General features: G+C 42.0%; 1 protein-coding gene across 3 annotated transcripts in view; it reads left to right on the top strand.

Moving 5' to 3' along the window:
- Positions 1–21,039, top strand: part of KIF13B (kinesin family member 13B) — a 213,975-nt gene that overhangs the window by 130,008 nt on the left and 62,928 nt on the right. For all 3 annotated transcript variants that reach the window (XM_048845803.2, XM_048845802.2, XM_075126334.1), the window contains 6 exons: positions 1,709–1,871; positions 5,484–5,630; positions 9,085–9,234; positions 9,833–9,961; positions 14,496–14,666; positions 19,079–19,236. In XM_048845803.2, the coding sequence (XP_048701760.1) occupies positions 1,709–1,871; positions 5,484–5,630; positions 9,085–9,234; positions 9,833–9,961; positions 14,496–14,666; positions 19,079–19,236 (918 nt within the window). The remainder of the gene's footprint in view (positions 1–1,708; positions 1,872–5,483; positions 5,631–9,084; positions 9,235–9,832; positions 9,962–14,495; positions 14,667–19,078; positions 19,237–21,039) is intronic.

Raw genomic sequence — 21,039 nt, 5'->3', positions numbered from 1 at the left:
AGCTAACGAGCCATGGTTTGACCATCCCTGCTATAACAACAGTATCCAAAGATTGTCCCCCATGGAAGCAACACCTTCTTTCAGAGGCTGCAAACCTACTCTTATAGCCACTGCATTTCTTCCACTCATGTTCATCTATATGACCTGAGCAGTCCTAGGATGGGGAATAGAATAGCACTAAATGAAGGGAGGATTGTCCCACGGTCCCTACAAGACTGTGGGAGTTGGTCGCTGGCTCTAGTGGAGTAATTCATTTGGGTCCATGAGAGGGATCCTCCTTCCGCTTCTTAGAAAATCCCAGTGAAGGTGCTCAGGACTTCTGCCTCCTGTCATAACAGAATCACTGACAGTGTTTCTGGCAGTAACAGCAGCCTTATGGTGAAAGTGATGCTTTGCCTAAAGCAGAGGGTTAGGCAGAAGTAATAGAATCATAGAATATAAGGGTTGGAAGGGACCCCAGAAGGTCATCTAGTCCAACCCCCTGCTCGAAGCAGGACCAATTCCCAGTTAAATCATCCCAGCCAGGGCTTTGTCAAGCCTGACCTTAAAAACCTCTAAGGAAGGAGATTCTACCACCTCCCTAGGTAACGCATTCCAGTGTTTCACCACCCTCTTAGTGAAAAAGTTTTTCCTAATATCCAATCTAAACCTCCCCCACTGCAGCTTGAGACCATTACTCCTCGTCCTGTCATCTGCTACCATTGAGAACAGTCTAGAGCCATCCTCTTTGGAACCCCCTTTCAGGTAGTTGAAAGCAGCTATCAAATCCCCCCTCATTCTTCTCTTCTGCAGGCTAAACAATCCCAGCTCCCTCAGCCTCTCCTCATAACTCATGTGTTCCAGACCCCTAATCATTTTTGTTGCCCTTCGCTGGACTCTCTCCAATTTATCCACATCCTTCTTGTAGTGTGGGGCCCAAAGCTGGACACAGTCCTCCAGTAATAGTAATAAAACACACACACACACACACAAAAAAAACCTAATAATCCACTGTTAACTTAAACTGCCAAAGAAACATTTTTTGAAAAAATAAGTATTGAAATGAAGGCTGGAGCATTTCATCTCTAGATCACAGGTTCAAATCCAGCCCAGATCAGTTGTGACCATCTCATAATAATTTGGTGGCTTGTGTAGAAGGAATTTGGTGTCAGCATAGATCCCTGTGAAGAGGTCTCCGTATCACAGTAGGCACTAATTGATACACTCTTCTCGGAGAACAAATATTGACTGGATCATGGAGACTGAATTATCCTTTCATCTTAATGCAGTTCTTCCACTTCTGGGGTGGGAAAGGTGCGGAATAGCTCACACAGGTGCTGCCTGTTCTATGGATAAGGGGGAGGTCTTTGGGTCTTTGGACTTGGCAGCCTGGCAACTTTTGTATTCAATGAATTCATAGGTTTCAGAGCCCACGAAAGCTTATGTTCAAATAAATTTGTTAGTCTCTAAGGTGCTACAAGGAATCCTTGTTGTTTTTACTAAATTCTTAAAAATTTCAAATTTCTTTTTTCAAAAAGACCAAGTTGGCATTTAGCTAATCTTTCTATTTTAAAATCAGTTACTTTGGATATTGATTCCTATGAATGCCCTCCCTACCTGGCAGTGATCAGCCTCACGGTCCTGTGTGTTCTTCTACAAGTCTAGTTAGAAGTTTCCTCACTAAAACAATTTATTGGTTGTCCTCTTTTTCTTTCCCCCCCTTTAAAAGAGAAGAAATGTTGAACCACAGCCTGAGGAAGCTGAGAGAGCAAATTGTTAAAGCTAATTTGTGTGTGAGAGAAGCCAGTTTCATCTCAGAGGAATTGGACAAGAGCACGGAGTATCAGGTCACTCTGCAGATCCCAGCTTCAAGCCTTAATGCTAACAGAAAGGTGAGGCAGCAGCTCACTGAGCTTAATCATTGTTCAATAAAAGGTTGCCTCGTGGCGCACTTCACATTGTGATCCAATGGCTCTAATGATTCAGATAATTTGCCCCATGTTCACACTTGTGAATGGTGATGTTGGAAGAGCATGTAGCATGTTTGTTGTATCTGATTACATGAAAGTATGGAAATATGCCAGTTTATGGAAATGTGATGTGATGCAAGTTCTCTCAACTAGAACAAAATTCACCCTCATGTTGCCTGGTGCTAAAATTCCATTTTGCCTAAAAAAATTGTTTCCCATGTCCCAGGCTAGTGTCTTAATCATGGAACTATGATTCCTCTCTGATACTGCACACTTATGTTGACCAGATCATAAGAATTTAGGACAACAAGAGTCCAGTAAAGGATACGTTTCAACCGACACTTGGAATTTTTATTAGTCACTTCAGAACTCAGCCTTATATACGTAGAGTTTTTTGTCTATAAAGGTACTCTTTCAATAGGCTTAAAAATACGAAGGAAACATTAATTTCTTTTTTATTGTTAACAGCTAGACTTTGTATTGCACGTTACTGAAAAAATGTGACCACTCCTCCCAGGGAATTGTGGTATAATAAAATATGAACTGTCCTTGTAATGGTGGAATTTTTACACCAAGCATGTACACAAGAGAAGCACTGAAAAGAGCATGGGTATTGAGAAATTTGCTTACTCTTCTTAACATACTCAGAGGACAGCTTCCCAGCCAGCAAGCCATGTGGTAGAAAAGAATAGCCCGATCCTCACTAATTATATAGGTGTAATAATGAATAAGTAATGTAGATATTTTACAAAAGAATAGCACAAGCATGTAGGAACAAAATGAGAGAGGCTAAGGCACAAATTGAGTTACATGTTGCAATGGACGTAAAAGGCAAGAAGAAGAGGCTTTATAAGTACGTTAAGAACAAGAGAAAGACTATGAAAATGTAGGTCCCCAACTTAGTGGAGAAGGAAAGCCAATAACTGATCAAGAAGGCTGAGGTGTTTAATGCGCATTTTGCTTCAGTTTTCACTAAAAAGGTTAATGGTAACCAGATACTCAACCCAAGTAATATTAACAACAAGGGGGAAGGAGTATAAACCAAAATAGGGAGAGAACAGGTTAAAGAATATTTAGATAAGCTAGATGTAGTCAAGTTGGCCGTTCCTGATTAAGTTTATTCTAGGGTACTTAAGGAACTAGCTGAAGCAATCTCAGAACTGTTAGCAGTGATCTTCAAGAATGGATGGAACAGTGAGGTCTCAGAGGACTGGAGAAGGGCAAATGTAATATCTATCTAAGAAAAGTGGAACAAGGAGGACCCTGGGAAATTATCCACCAGTCAGCCTAACTTTGATACCTGGACCTTAATAAATCATTAAACAGTTTGTAAGCACCTAAATGATAATAGTGTTATAAGGAATAGCTAACATGGATTTGTCAAGAACAATTCATGCCAAACCAACCTAATTTCCTTCTTTGACATTGTTACTTGCCTGGTGGATAGCGGGGAAGCAACAGACGTGATGTATCTTGATTTGAGTAGGGCATTTGACACAGTCCCACATGGCAGTCTCATAAGCAAACTAGGGAAATATGGTCGAGATGAAATTCCTATAGGGCAGGAGCACAACTGTCTGAAAGACTGTGCTCAGATTATTTATCAATCGTGTGTTGTCAAACTGGGAGAGTTTATCTAGTGAGGTCTCCCAGGAGCCGTTCCTAGGTCCAGTACTAGTCAATATTTTCATCAATGGCTTGGATAATGTAAAAAGTATGCTTATAAAATTTGCAAGCTGGGTGGGGTTACAAGCACTTTTGGAGAACAGGATTAGAATGAAACATGACTGTCACAAATTGAAGAATTGGTCTGAAATCAACAAGATGAAATTCAATAAAGACAAGTGCAAAGTTTTTCACTTAAGAAGGAAAAGTCAAATACACATCTACAAAATGGGGAATAACTGGCTACGTGGTAAGGATTGGGGGGTTATAGTGGATCACAAATTGAATATGAGTCAACAGTGTGGTGCAGTTGCAAAAAAGGCTAGTATTATTCTGGGTTGTATTAACAAGAGTGTTGTATGTAAGATCCAGGAGGCAATTGTCCTGTTCTGCTCGACATTGGTAAGCCTCAGATGGAGTGCTGTGTCCAGTTCGAGTGCCAGACTTCAGCAAAGATGTGGGAAATTGGAGAGGGAGTCCAAAGGAGAGCAACCAAAAAGATAAAAGGTTTAGAAAACCTGTGAGGAAAGGTTAAAAAAAACCTAGGTATGTTTAGACTTGATGAAGATGGTGGGCGGAGATGGACCTGATAAGTCTTCAAATATGTTAAGGGCTGCTATAAAGAGAACTATGATCAATTTTCCATGTCCACTGAAGATAGGACAAGAAGTAATCTGCTTAATCTGCAACAAGGGAGATGCAGGTTCGATATTATGAAAAACTTACAAACCATAAGGGTAGTTAAGTTCTGGAATAGGCTTCCAAGTGAGGTTGTGGAATCCCTGTCATTGGAGGTTTTTAAGAACAGGTTAGAACAGTGGTTCTCAAACATATTTGATTGCACCCCGCTTCTTTGTGTCTGTTGTAGTTTACGCCCCCCTCCCGCCACACAGGTACAAATACAGTTAAAAAAGAAATCAACATGCAACTCTCACTACATATTAAAAACAGTAAGGCAGGCATTGATTCAAACAGAGCCAACTATCCATTGTAGTAAGAGCAAAAGCAAAACTGTGATTGTGCTCAGTGCTTACAATTAAATGTGCACACTGCGTCGTAGCAAATGGATTAACGTACAGATGGCAATGACTTTGTATAATGCTGTGAAAGTTTAACAGAAATTTATCAAAATCCACAGCACCATCTAGAGTCAAATGTACAGCGCCATCTGAGGACCCGATATGTCTGGAGGAATCAGCTTTGCTAGTAATTCATTGCTGTGGGTAAAATGTGCGCAGTAAGGTTGTTTGTTCCCCCTAAAGCGTCTCTCTCTCTCTCACACTCACACACACATGGTGGGGGAATCTGCCCCTCATTTTGAAAACCTCTGGGTTAGAACACCTGTTAGGGATGGTCTAGGTTTGCTTGGTCCTGCCTCAGGACAGGTGGCGGGACTTCATGACTTCGCAAGGGACCTTTCAGCCCTACATTTTTATGATTCTGTGTTAAACATGTTATTGTAATTTTGCCTTAATAAAAAGTTATGAGGAAATAAATAAAAGGAAGGAAATGATTATGCAACTGCATGAGTTTGGACACTGTAGATGGTAATAACCTTACTTTGAATTTGCAGCCTCTTTCATTTGAGGCTCTTTATGAAATGCTTAAATATTCATCCTTGCAACACTTTTGTAAAGGAAGGGATCTATGAAGATCTCTGCCATTGTTATTGGGATAAATATGGCAGTTTAACAGGACATGGCCATGCTATGTTGACAGTTGGACTTGGATTATACTATTCCAAATTTGGCTGCTTAAACTAGATATTTTTTTTAAATCAAAAAGTTACTTTCTGTTTAACTGTGTGCCAGTTGTCATGACATGGATTCCTTACTCAGGCCGCCTTCTCTAATGGTTTTATTTCTGCAGCGAGGTGCAGTTCTTAGTGAGCCTGCTATTCAGGTGAGAAGGAAAGGGAAAGGCAAACAGATCTGGTCACTGGAGAAATTGGAAAACCGGCTGATAGATATGAGGGATCTTTATCAAGAGTGGCAGGAGTGCGAGGAGGACGACCCAGTAAGTACGAATGCGGGGGAGAGACCAGTAATGTGGTGATAATGTTATGTTTAAAAAAAAAAAAAAAAAGGGAAACTATTGGGTGTAAGGAGGGTTGGCAAAAAGTTGCCACTTATCTTGAAACCTTGCTTATTTCTAGTACTGAACAGAGACTCTGAAAGTTCTTTAATATTTCGTTAACCTGCTGTATCTTATCAATTTCATATTTCTTTCCACTTGTGATTTGACAGTGGATCCTAGAAGAACTAGGATTACAAGGAGAGAAGCTAAGTAGAGAGAACAAGAGTTGTGCTCCTGGTCAACTTTTGAATAGTGTGAATTTAAAATGGTTAATATAACCTGGCTGAAGATAGGCCCCAAATTTATCTTACTGTAAGCCCTGGTCTATACTACAAAATTACTTTGATATAACTACATTGCTCAGGGGTGTGAATAATCCACACCGCTGAACAAGATAGTTATACCAATTCTATGCGTCGGTGTAGACAGCACTATGTCAGTGGGCACATAGCTACCGTCTTTCGTGGAGTTGGAATTATTAAGCCTACGGGAGACCTCTCTCCCATCAACTTAGAGCGTCTTCACCTGAAGCGGTACAGCAGCACAGCTGCAGATTTGGACTGTAGACTTGCCCTGACAGTTACCGTGGTGGTTCGGATCACTCTGCTCAATTTTAATTTCTTGCCTATGTCAGACACTCTAGAGGAGGGTTTCAGAGTAGCAGCCGTGTAAGTCTGTATCCGCAAAAAGGAAAGGAGTACTTGTGGCACCTTAGAGACTAACAAATTTATTTGAGCGTAAGCTTTCGTGAGCTACAGCTCACTTCATTGGATGCAGTATAAGGCATGTGGATCAGCAAACTATAGGATAGTTTTTTCTACTGTAATAGTACGAATAAACCTAGCCATCCTTAAAAGTTTTGTTTGCCTCTTTTCCCGCTAGAGTGGAAGAAAGTTTGTCAATTAGATTTTGTTTAAAGCAGTAGTACAGTGGGGAGATTTTATATACACAGAAAACATGAAACAATGCGTGTTACCATACACACTGTAATGAGAGTGATCAGGTAAGGTGAGCTGTTACCAGCAGGAGTCAGCGTTTACAGGCCTAAATTGTGGGAAAGCAGCATCAATTGCCCCATAACCTCAGCCGTACAGAACATAATGCCATCCACAGCCTCAGAAACATCTCTGACACCATAATCAAAAAGGCTGACAAAGGAGGTGCTGTCGTCATCATGAATAAGTCGGAATATGAACAAGAGGCTGCTAGGCAGCTCTCCAACACCACATTCCTCAAGCCATTACCCTCTGATCCCACTGAGGGTTACCAGAAGAAACTACACCATCTGCTCAAGAAACTCCCTGAAAAAGCACAAGAACAAACCCCACAGACACACGCCTAGAACCCCAAGCAGGGGTATTCTATCTTGCTCCCCAAGATCCTTACAGTGGGGTGGGAGGAGGTATTGTTTCATATTCTCTGTGTATATATAAAGTCTGCTGCAGTTTCCACGGTATGCATCCGATGAAGTGAGCTGTAGCTCACGAAAGCTCATGCTCAAATAAATTGGTTAGTCTCTAAGGTGCCACAAGTACTCCTTTTCTTTTTGCGAATACAGACAAACACGGCTGTTACTCTGAAACCCATCATCTCAGGCATTGGCACCCTGACAGCAGGATTGTCTGGCTATGTAGACTTCCCTCCTTAGGCCCTACGCTACCAGCACTCCTAGCTATCTTTGAGACACCACTGACTTCCTGAGGAAACTACAGTCTGTCAGTGATCTTCCTGAAAACACCATCCTAGCCACTATGGATGTAGAAGCCCTCTACACCAACATTCCATACAGAGATGGACTACAAGCCATCAGGAACAGTATGCCAACATTTTTATGGCTGACTTAGAACAACGCTTCCTCAGCTCTCGTCCCCTAATGCCCCTACTCTACTTGCGCTACACTGATGACATCTTCCATCATCTGGACCCATGGAAAAGAAGCCCTTGAGGAATTCCACCATGATTTCAACAATTTCCATCCCACCATCAACCTCAGCCTGGACCAATCCACACAAGAGATCCACTTCCTGGACACTACGGTGCTACTAAGTGATGGCCGCAAAACCACAGCCCTACACCGGAAACCTACTGACTGCTATACTTACCTACATGCCTCCAGCTGTCATCCAGACCAGACCACACGGTCCATTGTCTACAGCCAAGCTCTACAATACAACCGCATTTGCTCCAACCCCTCAGACAGAGACAAACACCTACAAGATCTCTATGAAGCATTCTTACAACTACAATAGCCACAGGCTGAAGTGAAGAAACAGATTGACAGAGCCAAAACATTACCCAGAAGTCACCTACTACACAACAGGCCCAACAAAGAAAATAACAGAATGCCACTAGCCATCACCTTCAGCCCCCAACTAAAACCTCTCCAGTGCATCATCAAGGATCTACAACCTATCCTGAAGGATGACCCATCACTCTCACAGATCTTGGGAGACAGGCCAGTCCTTGCCTACAGACAGCCCCCCAACCTGAAGCAAATACCAGCAACCACACAACAGAACCACTAACCCAGGAACCTATCCTTGCAACGAAGGCCATTGCCAACTGTGTCCACATATCTATTGAGGGGATACCATCATAGGGCCTAATCACATCAACTACACTATCAGAGGCTCGTTCACCTGCACATCTACCTATGTGATATATGCCATCATGTGCCAGCAATGCCCCTCTGCCATGTACATTGGCCAAACCGGACAGTCTCTATGTAAAAGAATAAATGGACACAAATCAGACGTCAAGAATTATAACATTCAAAAACCAGTTGGAGAACACTTCAGTCTCTCTGGTCACTCGATTACAGACCTAAAAGTGGCAATTCTTCAAAAGAAAAACTTCAAAAACAGACTCCGAGAGACTGCTGAATTGGAATTAATTTGCAAACTGGACACCATTAAATTAGGCTTGAATAAAGACTGGGAGTGGATGTGTCATTACACAAAGTAAAACTATTTCCCCATGTTTATTTCCCCCATCCTCCCTACTGTTCCTCACATGTTCTTGTCAACTGCTGGAAATGGCCTACCTTGATTATCACTACAAAAGTTTTTTTTTTCTCTCCTGCTGGTAGTAGCTCACCTTACCTGATCACTCTCATTACAGTGTGTATGGTAACACCCATTGTTTCATGTTCTCTGTGTATATAAAATCTCTCCACTGTATTTTCCACTGAATGCATCCGATGAAGTGAGCTGTAGCTCACGAAAGCTTATGCTCAAATAAATTTGTTAGTCTCTAAGGTGCCACAAGTACTCCTTTCCTTTTTACTCTAGAGGAAGAGAACAAAAACCTGTGAAACCTCGCCAGTTCATCAGTGCTGTGAAAATGACATTATATTATCAACTTAGTTTTTACATTATTTTGAATTTGATTCAAGTTAACTAGGTCTTACTTCAGACGAGCTGATCCATTCTATGATGAACAAGAAAACCATAGTCTCATCGGAGTGGCCAATGTTTTTCTTGAGTCCCTGTTTTATGATGTGAAGCTGCAGTATGCTGTTCCTATCATCAATCAGAAGGGAGAGGTTTGTCGTTCCTGTACATCATAATTTTTAGCTGTTTAATGGAAGTCATTAGGGCTTTTCAGTATTGTACTAAAGGTGCTCCCCAGCCACTGGTACATGTTACTAATGATATTTCAGGATCGAGTGGCTAGTCCTTTACCTTCTCCCTCCTCCCTCTGGTATCTTAATGATGCACCTGTGTGTTACTTGGGCAGCTACAAACCCCAGTCTCATAATAATGATGGATATGAAGTCATGTAAGCTCCAGTTCCAGGTAGAGCAGTCATAAATGAATGGGAGGCAATTGGGTACAGCCAAAGTAATACCTTGCTAATGGTAATGCTCAGAGGTCCCAAATGGGATTGAGGCTCCACTGTGGTAGGTTCTGTACAAGCTCATAAGAAGACTGTCCTTTCCGCAAAGAGCTTGCAGTCTAAAACAAGATAAGTGAATGGGACAAAACAATAGAAGGGAAGCAGAGGAGGGAAGAAGAGGTCCCATAGTGACAGATTAGGTATTCTCATAACATAGCAGTGCATTAGCATAGCTACCTGAAAAGGTTTGAAACCATTGTTTGGTGACATCTGATAATCTTTCCCACCTACCTTTTTTTCATTAGGTGTCAGGTCGTCTTCATGTTGAAGTGGTGCGAGTGAGTGGAGCGATTGGGGAGAGAATCGTAGGAGGTGATGATTGCACAGACTGTTCAAGAGAGAACGACATACAGGAGAACAAACTAGTTTGTATGGTGAGTTCTAGACGCATTCAATAAACGCTACTGTCACATCCTCAATACTGAGCCAACTTCTTCCTTTCTGTTACTACCCAAGTGTAAAAAACGTGATTAAATGTTTGTGGTGCATTAGCTTCCATGTTAGTGATAAATTACACTGTATCTCCTTTTGTTTACCACCTATGTTCAGTTATACTATCATTATCTTAGCTTGTGAATTGTTCAGTTTATACAGCCTATTTGAAAGCATCTTGGTGTTTCAAGATTTAAAGAAAACAAATAGCTATGAATGCTCAGTGCTGTGTGCAGTGTAGTATGCTGGTTGTATTTTTCATGAGCTTGCTTAATGCCCTGGGGTTCATAATTGGCTCTGAAATATCTGTCTTGTCTCCTCAAAGAATTTCATTTTCTGAATGGTGGATATAATGCAAGAAGACTGAATCTTGTGATCCTTTGGTCCCATAATGACATTTATTAAAAATCAAAACAAAAATCTCAAGATTTACCCTCAAACATTTTTATCACCCTTATTTGGGGCCATAATAAAACCAAATGTGGAGTCCTTTTCTTAGTAAATAATTCTTTTATTCAACCAAAAAAAAGATTTTGAGTCTAATAACCCTGATTTCTGGCATGTATATATGGGAAAGGTGTGGGAGGAGGGCACCTGTTCTCTTGTGCATGGTCGAGGTGGGATGGGAGGGAAAGCATGTCGGATGCCCAGCAGAGGGAGCTAAGTATGCAACAGCTCTATATGGTGTGTGTGTGCAAATGGAAGGCACTGGTGGCCACTAGCATGTCATGATACATGCAAATTACATGATCCAGAAATTAGGAAGTTACAATTATCTAGAGAATCCTAATTCAGTTGAACTTGGTTCTACTATTAAAAAGGGAAACTTGCTTTGCAAAATATTACAACCTGTTTAAAAAAATGGATTGTACATTTAGAATAGAATATGACTCTGAAGATAAGGTTCCACTGGGCCTTGGTAAAACATGCAAAACAGTTCATAGAATATCATAGAATAGAATATCAGGGTTGGAAGGGACCTCAGGAGGTCATCTAGTCCAACCCCCTGCTCCAAGCAAGACAAATCCCCAACTAAATCATCCCAGCCAGGGCTCTGTCAAGCCTGATCTTAAAAACTCCTAAGGAAGGAGATTCCACCACCTCCCTAGGTAACCCATTCCAGTGCTTCACCACCCTCCTAGTAAAAAAGTTTTTCCTAATATCCAACCTAAACCTCCCCCACTGCAAGTTCAAGAGAGGTGGCAGTTTCTCAAAGACACATTATTAGGGACACAAGAGCAAACTATCCCACTGCGTAGGAAAGAAAGAAAGTATGGCAAGAGACCACCCTGGCTTAACCAGGAGATCATTAATGATCTGAAACTCAAAAAAGAACCCTATAAAAAGTAGAAACTAGGTCAAATTACAAAGAATGAAAAAAACAAATAAGTTTGTAGGGACAAAATTAGAAAGGCGAAGGCACAAAACGAGACTAAACTAGCTAGTGACATAAAGGGTAACAAGAAAACATTCTACAAATACATTAGAAGCAAGAGGAAGTCCAAGGACAGAGTAGTTCCGTTACTTAGTGAAGGGGGAAAAACAATAACAGAAAATGTGGAAATGGCAGAAGTGTTAAATGACTTTTTTGTTTCAGTTTTCACCAAGAAAGTTAGTAGCAGTTGGACATCTAACATAGTGAATGCCAGTGAAAGTGAGGTAGGATCAGAGGCTAAAATAGGGAAAGAAAAAGTTAACAATTACTTAGTCAAGTTAGAGGTCTTCAAATCACCAGGATGTGATGAAATACATCTTAGAATACTCAAGGAGCTGACTGAGGGAGGTATGTGAGCCATTAGCAATTATCTTCAAAAAGTCATGGAAGCGGGGGAGATTCCGGAGGATTGGAAAACGGTAAATATAGTGCCCAGCAAAAAAAGGGGAATAAGGACAACCCGGGGAATTACAGACCAGTCAGCATAACTTCAGTACCCGGAAAGATAAGGGAGCAAATAATTAAGTTATCAATTTGCAAATACCTGGAGGATAATAAGGTGATAAATAACAGTCAGCATGGATTTGTCAAGAACAATCAAACCAACCTGATAGCTTTCTTTGACAGGGTAACAAGCCTTGTGAATAGGGGAGAAGCTGTAGATGTGGTATATCTTGACTTTAGTAAGGCTTTTGATACTGTCTCACATGACCTTCTCATAAACAAACTAGTGAAATACAACCTAGATGGGGCTACTATAAGGTGGGTGCATAGCTGGTTGGAAAATGGTTCCCAGAGAGTAGTTATCAGTGGTTCACAGTCATGCTGGAAGTGCATAACAAGAGGAGTCCCTCAGGGATCAGTTCTGGATCTGGTTTTGTTCAATATCTTCATCAGTGATTTAGATAATGGCATAGAGAGTACAGTTATAAAGTTTGCGGACAAGCTGGGAGGGGTTGCAAGTGCTTTGGAGGATAGGATTATAATTCAAAATGATCAGGACAAACTGGAGAAATGGTCTGAACTAAATAGGATGAAATTCAATAAGGACAAATGTAAAGTACTCCACTTAGGAAAGAACAATCAGTTGCACACCTGCAAAATGGGACATGACTGCCAAGGAAGTAGTACTGCAGAAAGGAATCTGGGGATCATAGCAGATCACAAGCTAAATATAATGTGTAACAGTAATATAATAATATAATATATTATAATATAATATAATATATATATAATAATATAATATGTTATTAACATGTTATGTTAATATAATAACATAATAATATGTAACAGTAATATAGTGTGTAAACAGTGTAACACTATTGCAAGAAAGCAAACGTCATTCTGGGATGTATTAGCAGGCATGTAAGCAAGGCACAAGAAGTAATTCTTCCATCCTCCCTCACGCTGATTAGGCCTCAACTGGAGTATTGTGTCTAGAAATCATGACCTATGAGGGAAGATTGGAAAAAATTGGGTTTGTTTAATCTGGAGAAGAGAAGACTGAGAGGGGACATCATAACAGTTTTCAAGCACATAAAAGGTTGTTACAAGGAGGAAGGGGAAAAATTGTTCTCCTTAACCTCTGATGATAGGTCAAGAAGCAATGGTCTTAAATTGCAGCAAGGGTGATTTAGGCTGGACATTAGGGAAAAACTTCCGAACTGTCAGGGTAGTTAAGCACTGGAATAAATTGCCTAGGAAGGTTGTGGAATCTGAGTCATTAGAGATTTTTAAGGGCAGGTTAGACAAACACCTGACAGGGATGGTCTAGATCAGAGGCGGGCAAACTACAGCCCGTGGGACCATGCTGCCCGGCCCTTGAGCTCCCGTCCCCTCCCGCACACCCTCAGTTCGCCTTGCCGCCAGCGCTCTGGGCGGCAGGGCTGCGAGCTCCTGCCGGGCAGTGAGGCTGCAAGAGCCCCTGGTGTAGTGTATTAAATTGCTCCCCGAAAGAATGTGCTACTTATGGTGTACTACTTAAGGCTGCCAGTCCTGGTGCTCTGAGCAGCATGGTAAAGGAAAGGGGGTCCTGAAGGGCAGTCAGGGGACAGGGAGCAGGGGGCGGTTGGATAGGCATGGGAGTCCTGGGGGGCCTGTCAGCAAGCTGGGGTGTGGATAGGCTTTGGGACAGTCAGGGGACAGGGAGCAGGGGGGGTTGGATAGGGGGTGGGGTCCTGGGGTGGCAGTTAGGGGCGGGGGCTCCTGAGAGGGAGTAGTCAGGGGACAAGGCGCAGGGAGGGTTGGATGGGGCGGGGTTTCTGAGGGGGTCAGTCCAGGGGCGGGAAGTGGGAGGGGGCGGATAGGGGGTGGGGACGGGGACCAGGCTGTTTAGGGAGGCACAGCCTTCCCTACCCAGCCCTCCATACAGTTTCGGAACCCCGATGTGGCCCTCAGGCCAAAAAGTTTGCCCACCCCTGGTCTAGATAATACTTAGTGCTGCCTTCAGTGCAGGCCACTGGACCAGGTGACCTCTCGAGGTCCTTTCCAGTCCTGTGATTATATGAGTTCTTGGGTGGGCACGGCTTTTCACTTCATGCTCTTCCTAGCATCCTACAAGCAGTTGTGCTGGAATAATTTGTATTGTAGGGATGCTGAGAGCCATTGAACCAAACTATAAACCATGTATTATATGGAAAACATTTCAAGCCAGGGGGTGCGGCAGAACCCCCAGCAGCCCTAGTTCTAGCACCTATACCTACAAATAGGGCAAGAATTACTTTAGCAGGGTGTTTGTAGAACAAAGGAAGTTTTCAGAAAACCTATGACCTTTTTTACTCCCAAAAGTTAGTTGTTCAATGACACCTAGTGGTGACTTCCAGCTGGTTCAGCCAAAGCATTTTATCTACAAATATTTCAAGGCAGACTAGTCTTCTTTTATCAAGACATTTGTGTTAAAGTAACTGTTTAATAATTTTTAGCCTCCCAGTTGAGCAAGATGTTCTTTTAACAAACTGACTTTCTTTTGTGTTATGCTTGACTGTTTCCATTAAAATTGTTTACTGATTTAAAACATGCTTTTCTCTTTTTCCTTCCTCTAGATTAAAATACTTCAGGCTACCGGTTTGCCTCAGCATCTTTCCAACTTTGTGTTCTGCAAATACACTTTCTGGGATCAGCTGGAGCCAGTTACAGTTGCCCCTGAGATGGACCCCTCTTTATCTCCCATCAGCAAGGAGCCACAGTGTATGGTTGTCTTCGATCACTGCAATGTAATTTTTGTTTTATTTATGATTGCAATTGCAGACAGGCAAAGCAAGATAGTTAAATTAGTCTGCCACTGGTCTAGTCAGTTTCTTTACTAAACTTTGAATCATTACAGTAGAACCTCTTAGTTAGGAACACCTCAGGAATGGAGGTTGTTTGTAACTCTGAAATGTTCGTAACTCTGAACAAAACATTAGGGTTGTTCTTTCAAAAGGTTACAGCTGAACATTGACTTAATACAGCTTTGAAACTTTATTATGCAGAAGAAAAATGCTGCTTTTAACCATCTTAATTTAAGTGAAACAAGCACAAGAACAGTTTCTTCACCTTGTCAAATCATTTTTAAGCGTTCCCTTTATTTTTTTAGTACTTTACATTTAACACAGTACTGGACTGTATTTGCTTTTTTTTTCCTCTCTGCTGCTGCCTGATTGCATACTTCTGGTTCCAAATGAGGTGTGTGACAGATCGTTTAGTTCCTAACTCTGAGATTATACTATATGGTCATTTATAGTAACTTAATACAGTCACTGAATTTGTAGTCTTTCACCTGCAAGCTGTTTTTATAAGCACCGTTTACTCTACCAAAAACATCACGTAGAACAATAAAATGAAATAATAATAAAGGAAAATAGAAGAGACTGTATGAGAGATGTGCAAGAGATCAGACTAGATGATTATGATGGTCTCTTCTGGCTTTAATGTCTGAAAGTTTGTGTGTTTGAGTTAGCCTGTCTGGAATGAGTTCAGGCCTCTTCAATTCAGGGTGTCTTCAATTCCCATCCTGGCCCTTCCACTGATTTATTGTGGCACTGGGCAAGTTACTTAACTTCTCTTAGTTTCCTTGTCTGTAACATGGAAGGATTTTGTGAGGACTGGTTAACATTTGTAAAGTGGTTTGAGGAAGGATGTTCTTTTGGTTTACGGCACTGGACTGAGATTTGGGCGTTTTGAGTTCAATTCTCAGCTCTGCCACGGACTCCCTCTGTCAGTTTGGGCAATTGGTTCTCAACCTATTTACCATTGTGGGCCGCATTAATGTGTTACCTGGGCCGCAGGTTGAGAACCACAACACGCCTTCCCAACTCCCCCTCCCCCCCCCACCTCCCCCGACCGCAATGCCGAGCACCTCCTGCCCAGAGACCCCTCCACAGAATAGGGCCAGGAGCAGAGCCCTGGTCAGGGGGCCGGGTGGCAGCTCCAACCCTGGACCCAGCTGTGAGGTAGGGCAGCCAGGCGGCAGCCCAGAGCCAGCAGCTGTGGACCCTTGCCATGTGGGGCCGGCCAGCGACCCTGACCCCGCTGCAAGGGCCTTGCAGCCTTTAGCACACAGCTAGTCCGCAGCTGTGTGCTAATTGGGCTGCATGCAGGCCATGGGTTGAGAACCGCTAGGTAAGTCAGATCATTTCTCTGCCTGGCTTCTGCATCTGAAAAATAGGGGTAATAACGCTTCCTTTCTCACACCTTCTTTGTCTTACTAATTTAGATTTTAAGCTCTTGGGGTCAGGGACTGGTTTACTACATGTACATGTAGCATCTAGTACAATAGGCTTCAACCTCTTCTGTAGGTTCTAGGTGCTTCAGTAGGTGCTACTATATCCAAATAGTTTGACCGGGGAAAGCACTAGAGAAGAGCCAAGTATTCATTTTTACCATATGCAGAAACTGAATGCAATTTGCAGGTAGAAGTAGGTACAAAAATCAGGACACATCAGCCTAGTGCTTCTGAGTGGAGAACCTTAAATGCCAGTGTCAAAAGCCTTTGATTTATGCAAAAAAAGCAGACAGTGAAATAATAGACTTGGATGAATGGGATTATGTAGCTTGCCTGATCTAGAGTTCAACTTATATAGTGTATCAAACTAGTTAAGTCGTCAAACTGGGAAAGAGCCCTCTTGTACTAAGTGCTTTGCCATAAATATGTCCATTGATGAGCTCCTTTGTGAGAAGAGAGTAGCATGCAGAGTGAAAGCAAAAAGTCACCTCCAAAAGCGTGTGTAGAATGGGGGGTTATTAATTTAGAAGGAATCTATGAGCACAAAGAATTAAAGGTGTTAACATTGTTAGGGGGCTTATTCCTTCACCCACTTACTTCCCTGGTCCTTCTCGCATGAACAGAGAGCAACAATACCCGAAGTCCAAAGGTACAAACAATTCGATGTTTATTGGGGTGAACTTCCAGCAAGCATGATTCCAGTTTCCTTCCTTAGTATCCTCCTTCCCAGCTCTGACACCACAGAGCCTTACGCCTGTGTCCCTGTTCCCATTCCTACCCTTAGCCAAACATGATTCCAACTTCCTTACTCCCATTCCCTGTTCCCATTTCCCCCTTTAGCAAAACATGATTCCAATTTTCTTACCCCCATTCCCTGTTCCCATCTCACACACCCACATGCCCACCCACACCCACACCCAGTCACTTCCTCATTGACCTCAGATTATATAGTGAAACTTGAGTTCTGCTTAGCTATACCTTAACCAATCATTTTCCTGAAATTTAACTAACCAATCCTAACATATTGTAACATGATTATGTAACCAATTATATCCCACCACCTCAATTAGTTTACACCCAGCAAAATTAATTATACAGCAGACAGGAACAATCACAGAACCAGACAGAGATTATACAGACAAAACAACAGCAAAGTGGGAACTATAATGACAAAACAATACAGAAGTGAGGATTTCACATCCCAGCTATTGATAAGTGAGTTCTTGCCAGACAGGATGCTATCAAACTAAGTTTCCTTTTACATTTTCTAGGCACTTCCCTTTCTCTGAAGGTGATAGGAATACAATCCTGTCCTGATAGTGCCTAACAGCCCAATAGCACCGTATTTCAATGTGACTAGTTTGGAATGTGAGGATGTGACCGTTCGCTTCCCAGCTTATGGCTGCCTCTGCTGCTTAGCCAAAGGCCTGAGCCTAAGCACAGGGCCACAAACTGTCACAGTAAGAGAAGGCCCTTACACCGGCAGACAGTGGTTTTGATTCTTTCTTTTATACCTCTATCGCTAGCCAAGTGATAAGAATACACCTAAATTCTTAGAGTATAGGCCTTTACAGACAGGCCTGAATATCTATATCCTAACAAACATGACCCTGTAACTGTCCAACAGTAAACAGTTTTAAATGAGTTTTGGGGTTTGGTATACAGAGACCACAGCCTACTTAATACGTTGGCAAACACATAATTAAAAATCGTTTTAACCTTTTATTGAAGGTACAGTGGGGAAAAAAAGGGAAACGGTTAAAGCATTTGAAATGTTAAGTATTAAATAAGGCTTTCATCTTAACATCTCTTGTTCACTGTCCCTTTAGTTGGAGAGAGTTCTCAAATAACCCCCACCAAGTTTTGTAAGACTCTTAGTTGGTAACTGTCCTTTTCAGGGAAAAGAGAAGTTAGTTGAGATGTCATTGCTGTTTAAATCCAATCCTGTTTCCCAAAAGACCAAACAAGACAGCAGACACATGCAAGGAGAAGAACAGCAAAGATAGAAAATGCAACTTCTGCCTCACTTGCAACCTCTCTGCTGGAAAAACATAGACACAGCACACGATCTTATCAGCCACTCTGAGACCTGGCAATCTTGTATCAGCACTAGGCTATTTAGGGCATTGCATTTAGCTGCCTTTCTGGTAACGGGCTTACAGCAAAGTATACAGTTTTGGCCAGCTAAGCCAGACTCTTATTAGACAAAAGAAAGAGAGAGGAAAAAGAAGTAATAAGGTAGAGAAGTAAAAGAATACATTGAGAGGGAGGAGACAAAATCTCATATTCCATGTGGTGTTTGGGATGTAGTTGGACCTGGTGGGTATGGCAGTGTCATCTGGATCCCTCTCTGGCCCAGACTGGTCAAGACATCTTTCAGGATTAGGATGACGAAGGCACAGAGGTATCACTCTGGACCCTAGGGCCCCGGGAAACAGAGTGGGCATCAGTTGTGGTGATGAAGCTTGCTCCTTCCCCTTCTCTTCTCTTTTTCAGTCAGCCAGCATTGCAGTAGTTAGCTTTGCCTTTCAGCCTCTTTTTGAGGCCCCTAAAGGTACTGATGGGTGGAACAGCCTATCCCCTCATTATTTTTGTTCACCAATTGGGCCTAATTTCTAACGCAACAGTTTTGGTCTGTTGACTTCTGGTTGCACACTTTTCTTGCTTACAAGTCGGGACCTTAGCACGGTCCTTGATTTATATCAGTAGGCTGTTTTGTTTGGACTAATGCAGTGTTTCTGTTGCCCTTATGCACCTTTCCCCATCAACATTTATTGTGGACGGTTATTGTGACGTTTTGTGAACTTTCACTCACTTTTCACAGTTGAGTTCACCATTAGGGTAAATTGGTAGGTCCAATTATCACAATAGTTAACAACGTACTCTTTTTAATGTTTAACTAGTTTTGTCATTTCCACATAGGAGTTTTCTGTAAATATTTCTGAAGACTTCATGGAGCATCTTTCTGAAGGGGCTTTGGCAATTGAAGTGTATGGACACAAGCAAAGCGATCCTCGCAAAAACTCAGCCGTGTGGGATTTGGGAATAATTCAAGCCAAAACACGAAGCCTTCGTGACAGGTAACTGCAGGGAGCAAACTCCTCCCACACAGTTTAAAATGCAGCCTCCCGGGCCCGGTCAATTTTTCTGGATTCTAGAGTGGGTTGGGGACCAGCAGTCAAATCCTGGGTTGAGTAGAAATGAATCTGCTGTTCGGATCTTTGTAACCCTCTGTGCTCACTGCAAAACCATCACGCAGGTTGGTAATGTAGGTAAAAATTATTGATAAATGCTCATTCATATTGTTTTGATTTAAAAGAAGGAAAACCTGAGAAATAAGACTGGATAATGTCCATATTATTTAGGCAACACCATAAATGTATGTATGGTTCTTTACAAAGAAACAAACGATAGTGGGGCTGATTTAACTGTAACTCTGAAATCAATGGACGGGAGAATTTCTTTGGTTACCTACCGACGTATTGGAGATCAGTCCATGCCATGAAGCGTTTACGATCTAAGGACCTGCTCCCGCTTTCATTGGAGACAACTGTGGTTTTGCCATTGACTTTAGTGGGAACAGAATACGTTAAGACATGACGTGGGAAGGCAACAAACACTGGGAAAAATAAGGAGAAGGGAGAACCGACATGGGGGTTACAAAATTTCCTACTTCCAAAATTCAAGTTGATGAGATGAGCCCTTTTGCACATTGCCTTGTTCTTGATTTTTAATGGGGCAATTAACAAAGCCTTTGTAAGCTGGCCCATTTAGTTTTGATAGGTGTTCTTGATGGACAAGAGACCATCCCTCCTGATTAGGTTCACAATTTCAAAGCAAACTTTTTTTTAGTTACAAAGCAAAAACTTAAATATTACCTTATAGCATGTGATAAAGAAATTCTAAATGAGATGAATGTATGCTGCAATTTCCAAGCATCAGAGTAACAGCCGTGTTAGTCTGTATTCGCAAAAAGAAAAGGAGTACTTGTGGCACCTTAGAGACTAACCAATTTATTTGAGCGATGAAGTGAGCTGTAGCTCACGAAAGCTCATGCTCAAATAAATTGGTTAGTCTCTAAGGTGCCACAAGTACTCCTTTTCTTATTTCCAAGCATGTCATTTCATAAAGTCTAAACCAGTGGTTCTCAACCTATTTACCACTGTGGGCCACATATGCTGCTCTCTGTGTGTTATGTGGGCTGCATCCGCATCCATATATATATTATTTGTATGGCCCTGAGGAAGTCACATGGGCCGCAGCTGTGTGCCGATGGGCCACGAGTTGAGAACCATTGGTCTAAACACATGGTTATAAATCCAGTACCCATCTTTACTAACACTCAGGTGAACCAAAATGGTTTCCAGCAATGAATTTGTCAGTGCTGGCCTGAGGCCTAGAGCCTTGGCAAGAGCTGGAACATGATCTGCCAGTGTCATACATGGGTCTTGCAGAATAAGTTTGTTCTTTTCAGTTTAGGGTTTTCAAAGAAGGAAGGAATAATTTTATAGGCTTTGTGGAAGAAGTGCATTTTAGGGGTAAACTTGAGGGAAGAGAGGATGTTAGTGATGGAGAAAGTGAGGATGGGTGCCACATGAAACCAGAATATCCTTAATTCTGCCCTTGGTAATGCTGGTTCAACTGCACTGAAGTCAGTGGGATTAGATGGGTATAACAGAGAGCAGAATTTGACCTTGATGTTTAATTGGCACTCGTTCTGATATGAAACTAGTATGAAGAGGTCTTGTGTCTACAAAAGTTCTAGGCCAAAGTGTCATCACTAGTTGTTAGCTCAGAAGTAGCAACGGGTAACTAAAAACCTTTTCCTGGCATAAATGAAACTTGATGAAAAGTATCTCCCCTTCCCCTGCCTGTGATCTTTG

The sequence above is a fragment of the Caretta caretta genome, chromosome 3 (genome assembly GCF_965140235.1).
Source record: "Caretta caretta isolate rCarCar2 chromosome 3, rCarCar1.hap1, whole genome shotgun sequence".
In the NCBI taxonomy this organism is placed as follows: Eukaryota; Metazoa; Chordata; order Testudines; family Cheloniidae; genus Caretta; species Caretta caretta.
The sequence above is the reverse complement of the archived record's forward strand: the minus strand, read 5'-3'. Positions and strand labels throughout refer to the sequence as shown.